The sequence below is a fragment of the Sciurus vulgaris genome (assembly GCF_902686455.1).
Source record: "Sciurus vulgaris genome assembly, chromosome: 3".
NCBI lineage: Eukaryota > Metazoa > Chordata > Mammalia > Rodentia > Sciuridae > Sciurus > Sciurus vulgaris.
Genome location: NC_136463.1, coordinates 21,074,649 through 21,096,649, shown reverse-complemented (window position 1 = coordinate 21,096,649; position 22,001 = coordinate 21,074,649). Strand labels below are relative to the sequence as shown.

General features: G+C 53.1%; 2 protein-coding genes across 2 annotated transcripts in view; both read right to left on the bottom strand.

Annotated features, from left to right (window-relative positions):
* Window positions 1-22,001, bottom strand: part of HCRT (hypocretin neuropeptide precursor) — a 40,800-nt gene that overhangs the window by 17,489 nt on the left and 1,310 nt on the right. Inside the window, exon 2 of the mRNA XM_079131999.1 lies at window positions 21,338-21,761. Within this exon, the coding sequence (XP_078988125.1) occupies window positions 21,390-21,761 (372 nt within the window). The 3' untranslated portion in view covers window positions 21,338-21,389. The remainder of the gene's footprint in view (window positions 1-21,337; window positions 21,762-22,001) is intronic.
* KCNH4 (potassium voltage-gated channel subfamily H member 4) lies at window positions 2,378-19,268 on the bottom strand. The gene is made up of 16 exons (XM_079132484.1): window positions 18,976-19,268; window positions 16,913-17,146; window positions 16,457-16,603; window positions 16,213-16,340; window positions 15,153-15,396; window positions 14,678-14,835; window positions 11,732-11,939; window positions 10,057-10,251; window positions 9,474-9,673; window positions 7,501-7,750; window positions 6,679-6,923; window positions 6,082-6,120; window positions 5,541-5,893; window positions 5,164-5,270; window positions 4,299-4,372; window positions 2,378-3,107 (listed from the first exon to the last, which is right to left on the bottom strand). Exons 1-16 carry the CDS (start codon window positions 19,049-19,051, stop codon window positions 2,712-2,714), a joined length of 3,054 nt encoding a protein of 1,017 aa, XP_078988610.1. The 5' UTR covers window positions 19,052-19,268; the 3' UTR covers window positions 2,378-2,711.

The following is a 22,001-nucleotide window of genomic DNA, read 5'->3' as shown; positions in this document are numbered from 1 at the left end:
CGACTCAGAACCAGTTCTTCTCTCTGATGCAAAAAGAGACAATCTTTGCCCTGGCACTCTCCTTCCATCAGTATGGACTGGAACCTTTTCCCCCACGGATCAGGACTATTTCTGCTTCTTCTGCTCCCCTCAATATGGATTAGGACCATTTCTGCTTCTGTTCACTCCCTACCTCCCAGCACAAGGCCAGTGTCTCCTCTGCTTTTTTAAAAAATATATTATTTTTAGTTATAGATGGACACAATACCTTTATTTTATTTATTTTTATGTGGTGCTGAGGACCCAGTGCTTCACATATGCCAGGCAAGTGCTCTACCACTGAGCCACAACCCCAGAGTGCCTCCTCTGCTTCTGCATCTCATCAGGGACATTACTCAAAATCAGTTTGGACCCAAAGCCCACCCCAGACACTGTGGCCCTTGTGCCTATGACCCTGGCTAAAACAATCATATCCTGGAGCCTGAGCTGGAGAATCCAACTGGGACAACCCCCCCACCAGTTTGTGCCCACACCTTGTTCCATCTGGTCTCCAGTCTTGGTTTTTATAACATCCATAACCTCCCCTCCCCCATCCCAACACTGATCATCAGAGAAGTGAAAGCTGAGAGAAAAGAGAGGGCTTAGGAGGGCAGAGGAGATGAGGTTGATTGAATTCCTAGCAGGTTTTTGGCTCCTCCCCTACAACAGCTCCTTATACAGGAGAGGTAGGGAGAGATAGGGAGTCCCCTGAGCCTTTTCCAAGAGTGGCTGTGGGCCTGACCTAGGATGGTCCCTCCCATATACTGTGTGTTTGTGACTGTGACTGGGTGGTGGGAAGGAGGGTGTATAGCAGGCCCTTGGGGACTCATTACGGTTTCTCCCTCATCCCTAGGATCCCTGGTGGCGTGAATATGGTGCCAAGTGGATTGGCTGGCGCCTTTGCCCTTCCTAGAGACAGCAACAGGACCCTGGGGTATGGTGAGGAGTGACTGCTGGGTTGGCTCCTCCAAAGCCCTGGGGCTCTCAGACCAATCCCCAGAAACAAGCAGAGACACAACTACAAAAATAAAAGAGTTTATTTCCTATCCAAAAATGAGCCCAGGGTGCTGGGTGGGAAAGGAAAGCTGAAGACCAGGGCAGGTTCTTGAGAAGTCCAGGTCCTAAGTGAGACCATGTGGATATGGGGAAGAACAGGCTTGGCTGGAGTCTGAGGTTGAGGGCAGGATAGGGAGTGATGCTGGGAATGTTTTGCATTGCTGGCAGCAGAAGAGACCACCTTGAGTGACAGCCTATAGAGAGAGAGAAACAAATATTGACAGACCCAATCCCAGGGGTAGAAACAGACATTACTGGGCTCCCAAAACACCCACAGGGCACAGGGACTTTGGAATCCACTCTAAGGCAGGGAGTGTGAACTCAAATACGCACAGAGACCAAACAAAGAATTCAAACAAGGGAAACTAACTGGGTTTCAGGAAATGATCAAGGAATTTAGGAACTGCTGTAATCCTAGCTACTCTGGAGGCCAAGGCAGGAGGATTACAAGTTTGAGGACAGCCTCAGCAACTTAGCTAGACCTGGGCTCAAAATAAAATATAGAAAGGAGTGGGGAAATAGTTTATGGTAAAGCACCCTGGATTTAATCCTCAGTACAGGGAAAAAAAAAAAAAAAGAAAAGAAAAAAGAAATGTGGGGGCCACAATGAAATGGGGACTGTAGATACCATCTAAAGAGAACAGCAGCTACCAGCTACCAAACACCAGATGATTACTGATGGATTTTGGCTAAATGTGACCAGATGTCCTACTTTTTTTTTTTTTTTTTTTTTTTTTTTTGGTACCAGGAATTGAACTCAGGGGCACTCAACCACTGAGGCACATCCCCTGCCCTATTTTGTATTTTATTTAGAGACAAGATCTCACTGAGTTGCTTAGCACTTCACTGTTGCTGAGGCTGGCTTTGAACTCCTGATTCTACTGCTTCAGCCTCCTAAGCTGCTGGGTTTACAGCCATGGGCCACCGCACCTGGCTGTTCTACAGTTTTTAGAGAAGCTGGAGTACTAGATTTTCATGCAATCTGTCTTGATTTTTAATGCGGGCAATTAATTTGTATTTTTGAGAAAAAGAAAGAAAGAAAGAAAGCTCCAAGAGCCAAAGAGTACACATCTGGGGCCATCAGTTGGTCTCCTGTGTGTGCTATGGGATGAGGTGAGCCCCTCCAGTCTAGGCCAATGGTGGGAGGTCAAAGGTGTTCTAGGGTGCTTAAATACCAACCAGAATCTCAAACCTAACCCTCAACCCGGGTTGTGTCCAGAATGGAGTTCTACAATCTATCCCTCTTGCTGAGGCCTGGATTAGCCTCAGCCTCCATTTCCCAGGTTGGATCTGGGGCCCTTGCCCATCCCCACTGCTCCCCAATCTCTACCTGCCTCCAAGTCCTGGAGAGGAAGTAGGACATCTCATCTGCCCAGCCCAAAGGCACCACAGTCCATCTCATGCCTGCTGGATTCCACGGCCTCAGGTGGCTCCCCTCACAGAGGAAGACAGGGGAAGGTTTGAAAAGGGGAACAGGGTGGAGGTGACCACTCTTTGTTAAAAAGTCCAGAGAATCCAGAACCAACCAGACCAGCTGGTGGCTGCTGACCCCGAGGCAGGAGGCCAAGGGGCCCAGCTCCTCCCTGGATAGCAGGCAGCAATGCCCACCCCAGACAGGCCTGGGCCTGGGGCCGGGGTCAGTGGAATGTGTCTGACCTAGACTGGAAGCTTTGCCTCATAAGACTTGGGGTAGCAGGTGAAGCTTCTGGCACTGGGGAGGGTCCCAGAGGGTCAGGCTCTGAAGGATAGGGGGCCAACATGGAAGGTCTCAGGTCCATGGGGGCAGCCCCCATCTCCTCTGTCCCCACATTGGCCGGGCAGTGGACCTCAGCAAGCGTAGTATCCTGGAGGCTGTGTGGTGGTCCAGACATACAAGGAGAGATGCGTGGTGGCCTCTGCTGTGGATAAGGAGGGTACGGAGGCCAAGCTGAGACTGCTTGGTGGCCTGGGGGACCCAGCCTGGCCTGCAGCAGGCCCATCACGTGCCGCAGCTCCTGGCTCAGCTGAGACACCTCCTGGTTAAGACGGGAGATCTGTTGAAAACACAGCAAGTTGTTTCAGAGGTGCTACAACAATAATCAGGCACACCCCTCTCCCATACAGTTTGCAGAGCTTTTCAATCACAGATCAGGCCACCTTGGGAAGAAAGCAGGGAAGGGGTAATTTTGGACTAGAGGCAAATACCCCAGAAGGATTTTGAGCAGCACACATTGTGATATTATTCCCTCTCCCTTGCTTTTACAAGACGTAGAAAAATGTGCTCATAGAGGCCGCGCAGCTGTGAAGCAACAAACTCAGCAGGTGAGCCCATCACACATGCTCAAGTGTTTAGGCATCAATGCTTTTCAAAGTAATGAGTGCAGAATCCATTGAGAAACCTGTCAAAATGCAGATTTCTGGGCCCCACCCTAGATATTCCAAATTGGGTAAGGCCCAGGAATCTGCATTTTAATACATGGTTCTGATAGACACTCAGGTTTGGGAACCACTTGCCTAGAACTGAAGCAGTGGTCAGAAACAGAACTTGCTCTTAACCTTACAAAACAGGGGCTGGCCTCACCCAGGGCCCAGAACCCGCCCCAGTCCAGGCTCCACCCCTCTGGGGTACCAGCTGTTTGTCAGAACCCAGGGAAAACAACTCCCAAGAGCTGGGTCTGTTCACTCTGTCATGATAGCACTGAAATCTCTTGGGGAGGAAGTAACACCTTGACATATAGGATCTGGACCCAGGTCCTCACGCCTGAAGACCTCTCAGCCTCCCTGTCCTCTGACCCCAGCATACACACAGCTGCTAGGCCCTCATTTCCCAGGGTTGGGTAAGGAAAACAGCTTGAGTGTCAGACTTAGTGGGATGGCCCCAGGTAGGAGAGAATCCCATGGGGCCCAGGGAGGTTGGAGAAGAAGTCCTCTTTCTTTGCAGGCTGGAAACCCTGAGCCATCTGGAAAGGAGACCAACTGTTACTGAATATCTGTGATGTGTCAGAGACTAGACCAAGCTCGTGTTACTCTCATCTCATCCTCATGACTCTGGGAAGAACATGTTATTATTTTTCCCATTTCTTAGGTGAGGAAAATGAAGTTCAGAGTGGTTATGTGACTCACCCAAGGTCATCCAGCTAATGTGACTTTTTGAACTCAGGCATCTGGCTCCAGAGCCAGACTTGCTTTTGTATTGGGCACTTTTCCAATTCAGGGTTGAAGGGGAGAAGCCAGCCCCAACCCACCTCCTGGTTCAGCCTGCAGACCTTTTCCTTCACCTCCTCAGCTTCAGTGGCCACTTCCCGGTTGGGTCTGGTACCTGGGGGCAGAATGGGGTGAAGGAATGTAGGCAAGTTCAAGAAGCATGACTATCTGAACATACAGCTTGGACTGGACCCTTCTGTTACCTGGCAGGCAGGGAGCAAGGAAGAGAAAGTTCTGGGGTCAGGGAGCTAGGAAATCTAAGTTCTTAGGCTGGTTGTGAGGACCTGTAGTTTTCCCCACCCTCACCCCCTCTTCCCTGCCCGCTCCCACCCCCAGTTCTACACATGGAGCTTCTCTGTCATCTGAACACAATATCCCTCCATGGAGGTGCTGGGGATTGAACCCAGGGCCTTGTGCATGCTAGGCAAGCACTCTACCAACTGAGCTACATCCCTAGCCCCTGTCTTTATGTCTTTTAACAGTTATCCTGGTCCACCAAAGTCCTACCCACCCTTTAAGAAACAACTCAAGTGTCCCCTCCTCTCCTACCATTATAGTCCTGTTCTTTTCTCAGTTGTGGAATTTAGCACCCAGTTCCAGAATCATTTATCTGTGTACACTGGTGTCTCCCCCACTAGAAGGAAGCTCCACAAAAGCAAAGACTAGGTCATGCATCCCCAGTATGGCCCCTGGCACATGGTTGGCCCCTGCTGCATGTGGGATGGATGGAGGGATGAATGGATGAATGGAGGGGTGGATGTGAGGTTTTTTTTGTTTTGTTTTGTTTTGTTTTTTGGGGGGTGCTGGGGATCAAACCCAGGGCCTTGTGCTTGCAAGGCAAGCACTCTACCAACTGAGCTACCTCCCTAGCCCTGGATGTGAGTTTAAGTCACTGCTGTCCCTTACCTGTAGAGGGAGGCTGCAAACGGGGCCTTGGGGGCTCAGCTCTCCTGCTGAACCGGAATGTAGGGGCCTCAGCTGTGCTGCCAGAGTCCTCAATGCCATCCACTATCCTGGGGATGGGGCAGTGCTCATCAGCCCCATGGGAAAGGCACACAGGCCAAAACAAAGCAGGCAGAGGGTGAATGGGGGCAGCAGAGCCAGGGAACTGGGAAGAGCAATGGTCAAAGCAGGACGGGGTTGCAAGCTGTGTTTGGAAGGATAGGGTGGGCAAATGGGGCAGAGATAGGAAGAAGCACTGGTTGAACACTAGGGATGGAGGCCAAAGAAGGTTCTGGAAGCCAGCAGGGATGTGGGAAAGGCAGGGGAGGCTGGCATCTCACCGGGGACTGAGGTCCGGAGGTCCAAAGGTTCCCACTGGGGGAATGAGAAGCTGGGGAGGCTTCCAGGCAGTAGGGCACCTGGGGGGGCCCTGAGGGGAGGGGCTCTGGCCCCGGCCAGCCAGGGCAGGGGAAGTTGATGGGGACAGGGAAGGAGAGGAGACAAGGGCTGAGAATGGGGGCAGCTCTTCACCCAAAAGGCTGACCAAGGAGCCCCGGGGCCGTGCTGGGCTGAGATTGGGCAGCAGGAGGGGCCGGCGGGGCCTGGAACCACCCCCGGGCTCTGTGCCACCCTCAGCCTCTGTGATGGATGGTAGAGTCTTGTCTGAGGAAGAGCCAAGGCTGTCCGAACGAGGCTGTGGGCAGAGGGGGCAGCCAATGTCACAAGAAGGTGAACAACAGATCCCTTGACTAGGTGGTCACTACCACATGCTGCCCCCATTCCCTTTCCCTTCTCCCTGAACCAGAGAAGTCAAGGAAAGGAGGCCCTGCCCCCACCCCTCCCCAGAGCAACCTCACCCCCACCCAGGAAGGAAGGTGTTACCTGGGAGAGGCGAGGGGATCGGGAAAAACGGCTAAGACCCTGTGGGGACATGGTGGGAGGGTTCAAGTCAACTCCCACCTCCCTACTTCCCTAGTGTAGCCCCTCCTAGTCCCACCCAACAGGGTTAAGGGGTTGAGAATGTAGGGCCTTTCGGTGGAATTGAGTCAGGCACCACAAACTCTGACTTGGAGGAATCCTGAGTGGCAGAGACTGAGAAGTAGCAGAAGACAAAAGCCGAGAGTGTAAAATCCAGGCCAGCCCAGCCCGAAACAAAGTGGGCTCAGGAGATGTTGGGACAACAGTGGAGAAGAGGAGGCCTCAGGGTGATGCCAGTCCAGGGAGGGATATGTGAGGGACTGTTCCCAAGGAGAGGGTCCTCAACAGAGCATGGGCAGAGAGATGGTCCAGGGACTGGGCAATAGCCAATGGAGCAGTGGGCTTGGAAGATATTAAGCAGGTGAAGAGGGTGTGTGAGGTTGAGGAATGATGTTTTTTTTTAGGGTAGAGGGAGATGCATGAGGCTCTCTGGGGCTCGGGGAGGTCTGCTTGGAAGGAAGGGACCTTGGAGTGGGTGAAGGTCATAAGGGATCTACATACATTGGTGTCAGAACCCTGGCGCAGGTTGAAGGTGAGGTCCCGGGGCAGGCCAGCCCGAAAGACAGCCCCATACTCAGGATACAGCCGCAGGACCTCAGCCAACCCTCGGCTGCTCAGCTGCTGCAGGCCACAGTAGGTCAGTGCTTTCACGTCAGCGCTGGTCTTCAGCACGCAGCTTGAGCCTGGTCCCAACCCAGGCTCCTGCCCTGGCTCAGGGATATCTGCCCCAATCAGGTCCCCCTTCCCTGTGGGTAAGGGATGGGGACCGTCAGCTGGGGCAAAGGAACCAATAGGATATCAGTGGGAGGTACTCGACACTGAGTGGGGGATGCTCAGTGCATTTGAAGGATGATTGGAGGTGGGTCAATCAAGAGGATTGGTGGAGATAGTCAATGGAACTGAGAAAATGTCAGTGGAGAATGACTGGTGAGGTTGGGAGAAAATCAGTGGGGATGTGAATAGAGCTGGACAAATGATCATGAAGAATGGCTAGAGAGGTCAGTTAAAAAGAAAAGTCAATGGCATTTTGGGTCAACAGAGAAGGAGCAATGGAATTGGGAGATGGTACAAAGGGAAAGGATTGACTGACTTGAGGGGCAGCCATTGGAGAAAGATGGATAGGTTGAGGGATGGCCAAAGGGATTAGGAGAGAGTGGGAGGGGAATGGTCAAAAGGGACGGTAGTAGGTTGAAAGCACCAAGAGTGCTCCTCAACTGTGTTCCAGGTAGCCTTTGGAAGCATCCATTCCCTAGACTCCTGGCCATCCCCAAGGCCTCTGGGGAAGGGTCCATGGTAGATGGTGGGTGATGGTGGGGTCCTCACCCAGAATGGCCAGCACCATGTTGTCTCGGAGCACCTCAAGCGACCCGGAGCAGACGTAATAGTGTGCCTGCAGGGCATCCCCACAGCGCAACAGGTACTCGCCAGGAGCACAGAACGAGGTCTTGATGTGCAGGGAGAGGGCCCGCAGGCAGCCCCTGCTTGCTGCTCCAAACAGCGGTAGCTGCAGGATCTCCCGATTCAGGTGCATAGCAATGTCAGCTCTCAGCTCGTCTGGGAAGTCACGCAGTAACTGCATAAGGGGCATAGGTCATTCTGGCCATCCCCCTGCAACTACTATTTGAGTCTACAAATATGCTGCATTGTCTCCAAGGCAAGAGTGCCAACTTGCCCTGTGCTTTGAAGTCACCCATTTCAGATCTTTGGGAGAATTTCATGGGTCTAACCTCAATGGTGCTTGCTATGATGACTTTCCAACCTCACTTCTGGGGTAGAAACCAGGTCTTCTCCCTTTTAGCCACTGTACAGGGCTACCTACACACATTGGTCACTCACTCATCTTGGTTACTGACCCACACAGAGTCAAGAGCCAACCCTGGTGGGTCAGGCTTCAATTGGAGTCAAGACACTAACTCAGCTTCGCTCTTAAATTCTTGAGGACTTTGGGCAATCTATTTCCTCTCTCTGGGCCACAGTGTCTCCATCTGTAAAATGATTATGCTAGATCATTGAACGTAATCGATGATCTCCAAGGGACAAATTTATCATCCATATTTCTCTCCTCATATTATTGCCCCTTGTGGACATCTCCCTCTTGACCCCTCTGGGCTCCTTGAGGGACTCCCTCCCATTTCTCTTTTCACTTCTCTAGCTACCCCTTCCTTGTTTCCTACAAGGCTCCTTGCTTGGCCCATCCCTCAACTCACTTCTCACTTGCCACAGTTTCCCTGCATCATGGCAACCAGTCCCTGACTTCCCCTCTATCTGTGAGCCCTGAGCCCCAATGCTGGGTTCAGACCTGTATTTCCAATTACCTGCTGGGCAACCTCCACCTGGATCTCCCACAGGCACCACGCCCTCTTCATGGCCTAAGCCTGGACTCTCACCTTCACTCCTAAGCTCAGTCTTCTTCCTGTAAAGCCTCTATCTCGCCCTTCTGCCCAAGCCAGACAACCGGGAGTCACTGTGAGCTCCTCTTCTGCAACAACTGGAAACTACCCATTCCTAGGGACCCTTCCCTCAGAAGTACCTTACCAATTCATTCCTTTCTAAGTCCCAGTGCCATGACCAGCCTAAAGATTTAGCAGGATAAAATTCAAACTCAAGGTCACCAGGTGCTGGAGCTACTGCCTCCCTAGCCCCGCTGACACTCCTTCCCCGCTCTCCCCAACAGCATTCACACACTCCTGAGACCTCTCTCAACTACTTGCAGTTTCTTGAAGGAACAAACTCTGCTCTTTCACCAACACTTCCTGTCTGTGTTCCTATTTTCTTTTTCTTTTTTTGCCTGGAATGGACTTCCTGTTAGCAGGTTGATTTCCTTCTTGTCCTTTATGATGTCCCCTCTTCTCAGTCACCTTCCTTTCTCTGGGCCCAGACCCAATGAGGATCTTACTGCACCAACATCCCTCCTGTGTAGTACCAGCCACAGCCTGGTTTTCTGTTTACCCATCTCCCTTTGCCACCATTCTGGGTCTCCCTGAGGTCGGGGGTTGGGTGTAATCATCTCTATCCTCCCTACCTCCTGCACTGAGTTAGGCCCAGAACAGGTGCTCAGGAAACGTTGACTGAATAGAGGATGGCATTAGTGCAGGCCAGAGATCCCTTTCAGCTCCCATATTCAAGTGCAAAGGAAAATGGATTTGGACTTAGGTGGGTACAATGCCCTTGTGAAGCACACCTCTCCTCCCTGGGCCTTATTTGCCTCCATTCCAAACCTAGAGAGCAATGGCCCAGTTCCCACTGCACTGCCACATGTGGGACCTGGGGCCAGTTGGGGAACCCCAGCGTACTACCTCGTTGGCATCGATGCCACTGTTGACTGCCCATGTGGTCTGGAAGTATTCAAGCATGCGCTGCTTGAGGGGGCGGGGCAGGCGGTGCACTCGGATGAAATCCTTAAGGTCCTTCATACGACTATGGTAGAGAGAGCGGCGCGAGTACATGCGCTGAATGATGGCTGTCACATTCCCGAACACCACGGCGTGCATCAGCGCTGCAGCAGTGATAGACAGTGTGTCAGGGTCGCCTCCCCCTGCTTGCACACCCATCCCACCCTAGACGGGTCTGGGGGTCCAGGAGAGCAGCAGGCTTCCGCATGCTCAGCTGGTACTAGAGGCAGGGAATAGCGGGTGGTCCACAGAGGCGTCAGACCCAAAGTTCCTCCATGATCCCCCAATTAGGTCATGGGGGTTTCCCATTGGCTCAAAAGAGGCCATGGCTGTTTGCACACACAGTCCTGAGCGCTGAGCAAAGTCAGTGAAATGAATGCACCACGGTCAGGACCCAGGTGGACAGTTTTGCTGTCTCTGGGCCTCAGTTTCCCCATGCACACACCAGGATTCGCAGGGACCCCAGGCATGGTGGGCCAGTCCTCACCACCAATGAGCATGGTGCAGATGGAGAAGATCTTCTCCGCATCAGTGTTGGCGCACACGTTACCAAAGCCCACGCTGGTGAGGCTGCTGAGCGTGAAGTACAGTGCCGCGATGTAGGCACTGCGCCGCGATGGGCCGCCCGCTGAGCCGTTGACGTAGGGTACCTCCAGCCGCTTGCCTAGCTCATGCAGCCAGCCTGGGGGTGGAGGGATGGAGGGAAGCTGCGTTGCATGAGCAGCAGAGAACCAAGTCTCCCTGAGCTGCCTGTGCTTGACCTTGGGCAAGTATTTACAGAGGCAAAGGAAGGGGGGCCTTCTGTGAGGGTTGCCACAGAAAATGTACAGAGCCGCCTGTGTCTGGGCATCGCCAGGGTGAACTGGCTACAATCGCAGTCCAAGGCTGTGACTGTTCAGGTGCCTTTTTTGTATTTTACTGTGTGCCTCCCTGCCATGGTTCAGTCTAGAGGGGAAAGAGAATTAAATAAATCATCACAGGTTTGAGGAGAGTTACTGAAGTATAGGCTGTGTTAAGAATTGTAATAGGGGGTTGGGGTTGTGGCTCAGTGGTAGAGAACTTGCCTAGCATGTGTGAGGCACTGGGTTCGATTCTCAGCACCACATATAAATAAATGAATAAAATAAAGGTCTATCAACATCTAAAAAATATGTTTAAAAAAAAAAAAAAGAATTGTAACAGATGAGGGAGAGCCAATCCAGGTGGCAGTTGGGGGTGTGAGTAGCTGGGGGTTACCTTAGGACAGGGCATTTTGCTTGAGACTGCAAGGAACAGAAAAGTCACCTAGGTGAAGAAGAGATGGGAGAGAAAAGAGGGCAGATCCCAGGGAGGACAGCATGTTCAAGGTCCAGAGAGAAAAGCACTAAGTCCTAGGCCCAGAAGGGAGGCCAGTGTGGCTGCACCCCAGAGAGCATGGAGTAAAGGCGGGCCATGGGAAGATGGGGTATGGGGCTGTCCAGGGAGTGCACAGAGCATGGACTTCATTTTGAGGGCAGTGGGGAGCCACTGGAAGAATCCAAGCCAGGGGTGCGGCAGGTCAGTATTGATTCTTGGGAGACCAGTTTGGCTTAGTGAGAAGGATAGTTGAAAGGGGCTGAGATGTGGGCAGGAAGATCTGTAGGAGGCCATTGTAGAAACCCGGGGGGGGGGCAAAAATTATGAAGAGAAGAGGCCAGATCCAAGGAATACTGAGAGGTGGTAACTGGCATGGTGGTCCAGGTGTGGGGGGAAGGAGAGGGAGGTGTCAAGGACAGTTCCCCAGGATCTGACATGCCTTCCAGGGGGACACTGAGGGCTACCTCCTGGTCAGTGGTCATTAAGCCCGGATAAAGAGGAAGTGATGGGGACAGGCCAAGCTTTTTCTGAACCTTTGCGTGTGCCGCTTCCCTTGGCCAAAATACACTCCCCTACCATCAGATGTTTCCCACACTGTGTTTTAATCACCTATCACTGACCTTGCTTCCCTACTATGCCGAGGTTCCCCCAAAGGCAGAGCCCTTGACTTCAGACAAATATTCCCATGCATGATCCAGAAGGATCTCAGGGTATGTTTGTTGGATGAATGGGGGATCATGGTTGGGGGAGGTGAGTCCTGGTGGAGGTACAAGTTTGGGGCTCAGGTAGGACAGGAGGGAAGTGAAAATCTGGGGTTGGTGGCTCACCAATGTCCCAGAGCAGCGGGTCATTGGCCTCCATCTCCCGGCGCCCGATGACATACCAAACGCAGGCCATCCAGTGGGCAAGGAGTGCAAAGACGGACATGAGCAGCGTGAGCACCACAGCGCTGCACTGCGAGTACCGCTCCAGCTTCTGCAGCAGTCGCAGCAACCGCAGCAGCCGCACGGTCTTCAGCAGGTGCACCAGCGAGGTCTGCAGGGGTGAGGGTGGTGCCACAGGAAGGTTGTCAGCAGGCACGCCTCCTCAGAGCCCTCACATAGCCCTGGGTCCCCTCCCAGGTCCTTCCCACCAGACACCCTGGAGCCAGGTGAGGTTGCAACAGGAAAAATACTCCTGATATCCAGAGAAAGTGGCCATGAAATGTAGTGGCGAAAACATGCTACAACTCATAGTTAGGCACTTGGCAAGGTCTTCCTGTATATTCCAGGCACTCTGCTAAGCATTTGCCTTCTCATAAAAATACTTGTGCTTTTGATTCAATTATCATTGTTCCCAATTTGCTGATGAATAAAGTAAAGCTCTGAGAGGTTAATGATTTGTTCAGTGTCACAGACTGAGGAAAAAGGAGCTGGGACCCTGATATGGGCTGACTGACACCAAAGTGGGAGGGTTTGGTAGCCAGTCTGAATGATCTCTTCAAGGACCCTGCTCAAAGCTCCAGTGTCCAGGCACCATCAACTGTGAGCAAGAGCTGGTTGTCACCAGTGGGCAATTGACACAGAAGCATGATTGGGTGGGAACAGGCAAGAGGTTTCAGGACTAGAAAAGGTTAGAGACCCTTCCCTCTGTGGATCAGCTGCAGATGACAAGGAGAGCAGGAACTGGGGGTTCCTGGGCTAAACTAGAGGTGGATGGAGCCAGTGGCTCTTAGGAAGGGTCCTGTGAGCATTCACTAATATTACCCTAAGTGCTATTTTTCCAGCAGAATCGATGCTTGAACCCAGGACCTACCACTGAGCTGCATCCCAGCCCCCAGATTCCTATTTTCATTGCAACAATTAATACTTCAATTAGCTTTTCCAATCTTGGAGATGAGGAGCAGGTGGGGGGCTCATTTTGTGGGTGGGGGCAGCTTGGCAGCTAGAGCTGGAGGCTCTGGGGACATAACGTGAAGACCCTATTGCCTCAGCAGGGACCTCCAGGAGCATTCCCTAGATCCCTCGCCCTACATTACTCCTGAACCCCCTCATGCCATTTTCTCTCATTTTAGGTGAAGGAATTGGAAAGGAGTTGGTCTTGGTTCCCCCCTGTGAACTATGGGTTCTCCCCACCCCTGAGAGTTCCTGGCTCCAACTTTGAGTCCTTCGGGGATTCTCCCTGTCACTGATCTTTGGGCCCTACACCCTTAGGTATCCTCCTCTCATTCTCCTCAATCTGGAATGTCCCTGGTTTAACTCTGACTCTGTTGGTACGGACGCCTCATCTATTACTGCTGTACCTCTCTCTGGCCCCCAGCATTGATTCTCATCTCCCCTAAGCCACTCACTTGAGTACCCGGGTTACCTGAGAGTCAGGTATACCAGACTACTAGACTAGGAGTCCGAAGTCCTGGTTCTCATCTCCTGCCTGCCACTGCTAACTGTGTGACCTCCAGCAAGTCACTTAACCTCTCTGAGCTCTTCATCAACACCTGGAGAAGACAGATAAGAGAATCTTCCCTGAAGAGTTACAGTGAGGCTCTGATTTGATGATGTGAGTTAAAGTAGTGAGCTATAAATGCTCCCTAAGGTACCTCAGGAAAGAGGACTGTGAGATAAGGGCAAGGGCTCCTGCAGCCCTGGCTTTCCCCTAAGGACAGTCATCTGCCAGGCTGACGCTACCTGGTGGGCACAGAAGGGTGGGTGCATGCCTGGAGACGGGTAGGGAAACCCTGTTTAGAATGGCCGGAGCCTTGGGGAGACTTACACACGCACACACGTGTGTAGGAGCATGCACACACATGTGCACCGCCAGGAGAAGAGGCCCACAGCCCGTTGGCGGCTAGTTAAATCCGGCTGCGTGTAGGTGGTTTCCTGCTATAGCTGAGTGCAGCGGGGAGAGCGCACAGGGAAGCTGCTCTCCACCTCCCCTTCCAACAGCCAAGGGGGGCCTGGGGACACAGGGTGCTACTGCTCACCTGGATTCAAGGAGGCCTACAATCTGCTCACTGGGTGCTTGCCAACCCCCCTAGGGCATCTCTAGGCAGTCCCAGGTGAGGACACAGGTCCTGGAATGCTTGTGTCTCCACGCGCAGCCCAGAGCCTCTACCTCCTAGGCTTGACTTACTGCACTCCCCCCAACTGCTTTCTCTCCTCATCTCCTGCCAGCCAAATCCTACTCACACCTCCCTCAGGAACCCTGCCTTCCCAGACCACCCCAGCCTCTGCCCAATGGGTGCTTCTGCCTCCCAAGCACTGGCCGGATTTCAGATCATTTTTGCACAGGCTCATGTTCCATCCTGGATCTCCAAGGTCAGCCCAGTTCCCGTGCAGCAATACCTGGCAATACCTCCACTCCTACTCCCATTCACCTTTTCTGTCCCTGATGTCTCCCTTACTCACATGGGGACTTGGAAGCTAAATCCTCATCCCTTTTTCCCACAGTGACCATGCCCCACATAGTGCTCTGCAGACAGCTAAATGCTCATCATTTGTTTGTTAAATAAAAAATGTGAAAAGTACCACTCATCTGGCATCAGACCAATGCCGCCTTGGTAGCCATAGTTAGCTTTTCATTTGTCTCAGCTTCCCTCAAAGATTGTGAGCTGAGCTCTCCAAAAGCACCGACCCTCTCAGATCCTTCCCAGTACCCGGCCTCATACCTATAGCAGGTGCTTGCCGAAAGTCTGCAGATGGGTTGATGGGAAGGACTACATCTGGGTTGGGGGTTGATGCTCTAATAGAAGATGCTATGTAGAGGCTAGGGCATATGGTGGGATGAGGTTTGCTCACCACGGTGATGTTGAAGACATAAAGCAGGTCAAAGGGCAGAGCAGCGATAAGATCCACAAAGAACCAGGTGGCTAGGTAGTGGAGGCCGATGGAACGAGGAGCAGAGATCACCTGGCCAGATTGGGACACATAGGTGGTACGGAAGTTCAGGATGATATCTGAGGGTACAAGAGGTTGTTACTAAGCAGCCTTGGTCTGCAAACTCAGGCCAGGGGATCAAGGAGCTGGGTAAGCTGGGAAAGAGCCTTGGTGGCTACAATACAGAAGAAGCAGGAATAGAGAAAGACTGGGTTCTGGATTGTCCTTAGGGAGGAGAGGTCACAAGGCTGAAGGCTATCAGGGACAGGGCACATAGGCCAATGAAAGACCCAGAAAGGGATAAGTCTGGGTCCTGCAGGCCCATGTTGGAGGGAGGTTGGACTGAAATGGGTCCCCACAGCCCACCCTCCAGGGTCAGCGGGGCAGGGGGTCTGACCCAGGATGAAGAGCATCTCCACAGCGATGTCACTGACAAGGGTGTGTCGTGAAGTGATGGGAGTGTCGTCATCGTCTGAGAAGCAGACATTGTAGGGGACGGTGACCGCAACGTAGAAGGTGGCAAGGAGGATGAGGCCATCCCAGACAGCCTTGGGGACGCTGTAGTGGAGGAGGAGGCAGCGGGACCCCCCCACGGAGGCCACCTTGTACTCAGGCACTGATGGCTTTGGCTCAAACACGTTCTAAAGGGAGAGGGTGGCAGTTGGGGACTCTTAGGGGGAAAAAGAGCCAAGGCTGGGGAAAGGGAAGGGCAAGGGATGGGGTAAGGGGGTGGAGGTATTGCAAGGGCAACCATGAGAGTCTGAGATAGACAGTGTGGGAGAGGGGTTCTGAGGCTGGCACCTGATATTTCCTTCTCTCCCCTAAGCTACTGCCCAGACCCTCGTTTTAACCAGTCATATTTTATGGGGAGTATCTCAAGGGTTGACCCTCACCCTACTTGAGAAGGAGGTTATAACAAATCAGACACAAGCCCTAGCTTAAGGGGGGTCACTAATTCTCCCCAGAATCCTCCTGGGTTCTAGGATCCTGATGGGTGACAGGCATGTCCCAGGGGGAGGGGATGCTAGCACCACCCACCACACTCCCAAGAGCGTTAACAGACTACAGAGAGGAGACTCCAACCCTGGCTTTGTCAGGATCTTTGGAGGTGGTGCAGAGGACAAGATGCCAGCCCCACAAAAATGGGGGCTTTCTCCCTGGGACCACAGCAGCTTGTGATTTAACCATCAACCCATCCTGCCCAGTGATTAACCACATTGTTCAGGGTTAGATGATGTAATGACTGCTAGAGCCTCACCCCTGTCACATCACCAGAGCAATGTCAACCCCTAAGGAAGCAAGGAGGTGAGGGGGACTATGGGATAGACCTGAAGGGAAGAGGGTGGACAGAGAAACAAGCTAAAAGAGGGAGACTCTGCAGACAGGGAAACGGGGAGAAAGTAGCAAGGACTCAAGACTGGATGACTTGGGAGATGATGGATGAGGATGGGACTCACGTTATTGGCCTTTATGCTTCCCTGGCCCCTGCGACCAAAGTGACCAGTCAGTCGGTGTAGGACAGTACGGCTTTGCCTCTTGGTGGACTGAAGTTTTGAGCTGGCTCCCCTCCTACCAAGGGAGTTTTCTGTTGGGAAGAAGGGCATGGAGATAGGTTGGGACACATCTCAGGATGCTGTGTGGGAGAGGTCTTGTGTGACCTTAGGCAAGGACTTCATGCCTCCTGCCCAGGCTTGCAGTTACCATGATTACTGTCCCCATGGGCTCCTGGAGGGCCAAGTCCTGGGCCTCCACTTTGAGTGATGTCCTTGAAGGAAAAGAGGAACAGCACGACTTCCCCCATCTCATTCTTGATGGGCATCATGTCCAGGAGGCACCAAAAGGCTGAGCCTGTGGGCATGGAGAGAGGGAAGGAGGAGTGAGCAGCCTCATGCCACACCTTTCTTTCTGGAACCCTTGGTTACTGGACATAGTCAAAGGCCTTGGCAAAGGTTTGGAGCTGGAAGGAACCCCAGAGATTTTGTCAGCTAATTTTTTCATTTTCCAGATGGGGAAACAAAGGCCCAGAGAGGGTTAGGCCTGAACTCAGTCCCATAGTCAGCTTGTGGCAGTATGCAGATAAGCACCTAGGCTTCTACTATGTCCAGTGCACCCAGGATGAGGTCTGAGCAAGGCTGCAGGGCGGGTTGGGCCTCTCACCATCCTTTCTGTAGAAGCAGATTTCAGCTCGGTGCTCCTGGTGCCCCTCCAGGGCTTTGTGCAGTCTCTGCAGGGCTGGCTCACTAGTCTCTGGACCATAGAGGAACCGGCAGCTGCAGGTTTTCTGCATGACCTCAGTACGGCCGTAGCCTGTGAGCTCACAGAAGCCGTCAGAGCAGTAGACAATGGGAAAGCCTCGTGGGCCCTGTGCGTTGGCCAGAAGGAAGTTGCTGTCTGTGGAAGGTAAAGGTCAATGTCAGTCCAGGTCAGGAGACAAGCTAAGTTTCAGATGGGCAGCAGCTCCCCCAAGTTGTGGTCAGGGGTCACTGAGTCAGAAGCTTCTTGGGCTTCCATGTGGTTCCTGATCCCCCTTTGGGATACTCTGAAATAAGGAGAAGAGATAGAGCAAATGGACAAAGACTCAAGCATAGAAATGACTAGAAGGTTGGAGAAGAAATCCAAAGAGGTCAAATGGTCCATCCCCCTGCCTTCAAGCCATTGACTTGTGACTGTAGAAGGCAGTTTAGCATGATGAGTAAGAGCATGGGCTCCAGTAACCTTACCTGCCACTTACTGACTGTGACCTGGGGTAATTACATTTCCTGTGCCTCAGTTTCTTTATTTGCAAAGTGGGGCACAATGTACCTTCCTTGCATGGTTGTTGTGAGAGTTACATCAATTAGCTTGGGGAGGACATGCCCTGGCATTTAGTAAGTGCTACTGTGAGAAGGTAAAACGATTCCCTCACATTCGCTCAGCTTTGGAAGGACATCCATAGCCACCATCCTGTCATTCTATTATAGTGAGCAGGGCAAAGATTCTGATGACATCACACCCTTTTATTGTTAGGAAGCCAAAAGGTAGAAATTTTCCAAACTCACAAATTTCCTTAGTGTGGGGGTAAGACAGTGATGAGAAGTGTCCTCCTTCCTGTCTTCCAGGAAAGGCCCACTTTTAAGCATTCTTTTAGCTATTTTCAGGGGATCTGTCCCCACAGCTCAAAGTCAGACTGAAGCGGGCATTGAGAGTGGCATTCCAGCAATCCCCAGCAGCAGAACCTGAGCTGGCCTGCTCCTGCTCCAGTGGGTGGGAGGCTATGGGTCATCCAGGGACACACTCATTTGAGGGATGGGGCCTAAGACACAGCTAGATCTGGGGCCTTAGGAAAGGTGACTTTCAGGGGGTGGGATGGCTGACGGGGACACTGAGGGTGCCTGGGAGGCACTGGGCCCTGGGCGCAGCCTCCTTCTTCCATCCCAGGGCCCGTTGCCTCGGTGATGGGCGCTATGGAAACAAGGAAGGTGTGGGGGGGGGGAGGCGGGTAGGGCATTGGCGGCTCGATTTCCGCCCTCGGGTACCGTTCCGCCACTCTTCTGATCCCGGCCAGGGTTACTGAGGCAGGCAGGGGGAGATCTCTGGGCTTCAGTGTAGGGAGAGGGAATGGCGGGAGAAGAGGCCGGGGAAGGAGTTGTGTGGCTGTCCAAGGTGCTGAACCTAGGCACCCAAGCTCGGGAAGGAAAGCTGGGAGTTCCCTCCGTCGCAAGGACCGCCCCCTCCCGCCTCACCCACCTCTGACACAGATGCCCCACGATTTGGAGGCGTGTGACCTTAATCCAGGCTAGGCCCTGCCGAAGTCTGATCTTTTCTCCTTTTTAAAATTTTTCCCTGGGGGAAAGGGAACTGGAATCGTCTAGGAGTCTTCTTTAGAACCCCTGGCCACTTCGTCTCACCTCCAGGTCTCAACTACCGCCATACACGCCCCCAGCACAGTTCTGCCCGGAAGTGGATGATTCTCAAATCCCCTCCTTAGTTTTGCCGCACGAAGAGCCTCTGGTGTCTCCAGTCACACCCCCTAACCTTGACTCTCCCACCTCCCCGAGCTCTGGGCCCTTCCCCTCCTCCCTTCGAAGGGCGCTCCGCGCCCTGTTCCTTTACCACGGCTCCAGGAGTTCCTAGACCTTTAACCATTCTCCTCGAATTCACCACATCCAGGAGACCCGACCTGGCCCTAAGGATACTTGACCCCCAGCTTGAACCTCCAGCCGCAGCCTCGCCCCACTCACGCGTGCCGTCAAAGCGGGTGGCGATGGTGTCCAGGAAGGTGTTTTGCGGGGCCAGCAACCCCTTCATGACCGGCATGGCCTCGGGGTGAGGGTTCGAGGCGCTGCGCTGGAGAGCGTTCAGCGCGGCCGGGCCGGAGGGGGCGCGCTGCTGGCGGGGCCGGGGCACCCCATGCGCCCGCCTGCCTCCTTCCCTCCCTCTCGCCGCCGATGCCGCAGCAGCTGCCTCTCTGCTCAGAACCCAGTAGCTCTGAGCTTCGCTTGGCGCCGCCTCGGTCCCCCCCACCTCCCTGAGGGTCAGGTTCTTTCCCCTGGGCTTGGCCCGCTCCCGCCACGTGGCCCCACACGGGGAGGGGCCGCCAGCGATACCAGCACCCCTCCTCCCAGAGGGGAGCGGCCCACGCGTGTCTCTCGGGGAAAGAATTGGAGACACGCCCACTGGGGGGGAGGCCAGAAGTGGTGGGGCAGGGCTTGGTTGGAAGACACGCCCTCCTGCCAGGGTGGCCACGCCCCCACGCGTGGTTCCCTGGCTGCTCCGGTGGCTCCACCCATGGGTTTCCCCCGCGTGCTGCCCACGCTGGGGCTGGTATCTGATTCACAGTGCCGCCTGCCGGAGTTGGAATATTTCGCAGCATTCCCAGCCCATTTGCACTCCAGTGTCAGATAGCCAGGGTTAAGAGGCTAGTTTTGTGGATGGGAATCTACCAAGGGATGATTTGGAATCCCAACTGCTAGAAAACACAAGTAGCTCTTGCCTTCTGCCTCAGTTTGCGTAGGGCACTCTGGCAAACTGTGTTTCTGAGCACAGTGGGCTAGAATGAAAAGAGTTTTGGAGTCTACCACGTAGAATCCTAGTCTGGCCACTGATTGTGTGACAACCTTTCCTAGACTCGTTTTCCTCATCTGTAAAATGGAGCTAATAATTCTTACCTTATGCAGTTATTGTGACCATTTTATATTTTCATGCCTATCATTGGCACAAAACAAATGTCTTAAAGGGGAATGGCCTCTTGTTCTCCCTCTTTTTACAGTCCTGATTTAACCCACTTTCCTCTGCTGTCTTTCAGGTGGAAGAGAGTCTGGGAGGCAAGTTACGGACAGTCAAAGGTAGTTTTGAAGTGTGAAACAGAGTCATGGTTTGCAAATCTTCAAGAGTGCACAAGTGAAAAAACAGTCTTTTTTTAGTGCCAGGGATTGAACCTAGGGCCTATGCACATGCTAGGCAAGCACTCTACCACTGAACTACATCCCAGCCCATGAATTAGTGTCACTAAGCAGAAAATTATTGGGGCAGCTGAGCTCTATGGCTGAGCGTGCTTGCTTCCTAGAACAAAACAGCTAAAGCCAATAAGAATGGGAACCTGGATGGGCAAAAGGGCAGGTTAAATGCCTCCCTCCAGTCCCCTTGGAGGATTTAAGCTGGGCATTATCTGGGGTGTTAGATTGCTAAAAAGTATCACATATTTTTGTCTCTTTTGAATGTCATAATTGTTTCCTGGGCTGCCATAACAAGTTACCACAAAGCTGGTGGCATAAAAACAGAAATCTATTGTCTCACAGTTCTGGAGGCTAGATGTTCAATCAAGATCAAGGTGAAGATGGGGTTGATTTTCTCCAAAGGCTGTAAGGGAAAATCTGTTGCATGCCTCTCCCTAGCTACTGGCAATTCGGGGTGTTCCGTAGTTTGGAGGTGCATTGCCCCAATCTGTACTTTCATGTTAGCCTGGGTTCTCCTTGTATGTCTGTGTCCAAATTCCCACCTTTTATAAGGACACCACTTATAGTGAATTTGAGGTTTACTCTAGTAGGACCTCATCTTAACCGATTACATCTGCAAGGACCTTGATTCCAAATAATGTCACAGTCTGAATGCTAGGGGTAGGACTTCAACATCTTAATTTTGGGGAAATGGGCATATTTGGCTAGAGTTGCAGGAAAAACTTGTCCCACCTCTGTTTAAAAACTTTTTATAACTTCCATTACTGCTGAATAAAGGGCAAAGCCTGATGATTTGTGAGGACCTTCACAATCCAGGCTGCACCAACATATCCACCTCCCTTCTGGCCTGTCACTGCTTTTCACACTCTACCCGACGTTGCAACCACTCTGAAAGATTTATTGTTGAAGCTCATATGCTTTTCCTTTGGGGCAGACTCGAGTCCCCGTTCCGTCCGATTCCGTTCCCCTGTGCAGCCTTCCTTGCTCTCCCACACCTTCTGAGTGTCTCTCCTAGAAGTTACCTCCCGGGTCCTGGTCTTTACGCGAGACACTCTCCCGCCCCCTGGAGGACTGGACGTGACACAGAGGAACAGAGACCAGTCACATGAACAGATTCATCTTTATTGCTGTTTTTCTAGGGGCTCACACTGGAGAACAGAGGGGAGAGGAAGGGACCAGGACAGGGACCGAAGAAAAGCTCAAACTCCGGATGGTCCCCTGGGAGGTGCGGCTGGGACGACTGAAGTAGGACAACGGCGCTCGGGACAGGGACGCGGCGCTGACTCTGCGCCTGCGCGGCGGCCCATGGTCAGGATGCCGGCTGCGTGGTTGCCGCTGGCCTGCAGGAGGCGCTGCAGCCGGCCCTGGAGGCCCGGGGGCCCTGGCCGTCGCTTGCCCAGAGTGAGGATGCCCGCTGCGTGATTGCCCGCGCCGTGCAGCAGCTCATAGAGACGACAGGAGCACGTCTTCTGGCGACAGCAGTCGGGCAGCGGCTGCGCGACCACCCCAGGCGACAGCAACGCGGGCGGCAGCAGCAGCAGTAGCACTAGCGACACCGCGGTCCAGGAGACCTGGGAAGGTGGAAACAAGATGCTGTGGGTCTTCCCTCCCGGTCCATAATGACACCTCACACCCAGGCCCTACTCAGCTGGATCTGGGTCTGCTCCTGGCCTGTGCCGGTTGCTCGCTGTTCCTTAGTTATCCTGTCAGTGTGTCCTTGCTGTCTAAATGGGCTCTTTTGCCAGCTCATCCAGCCGGCCTGGTCAGAATGAAGCTCCAAAGTTTACCACCTGAAGACAGGCGTTTCTGTC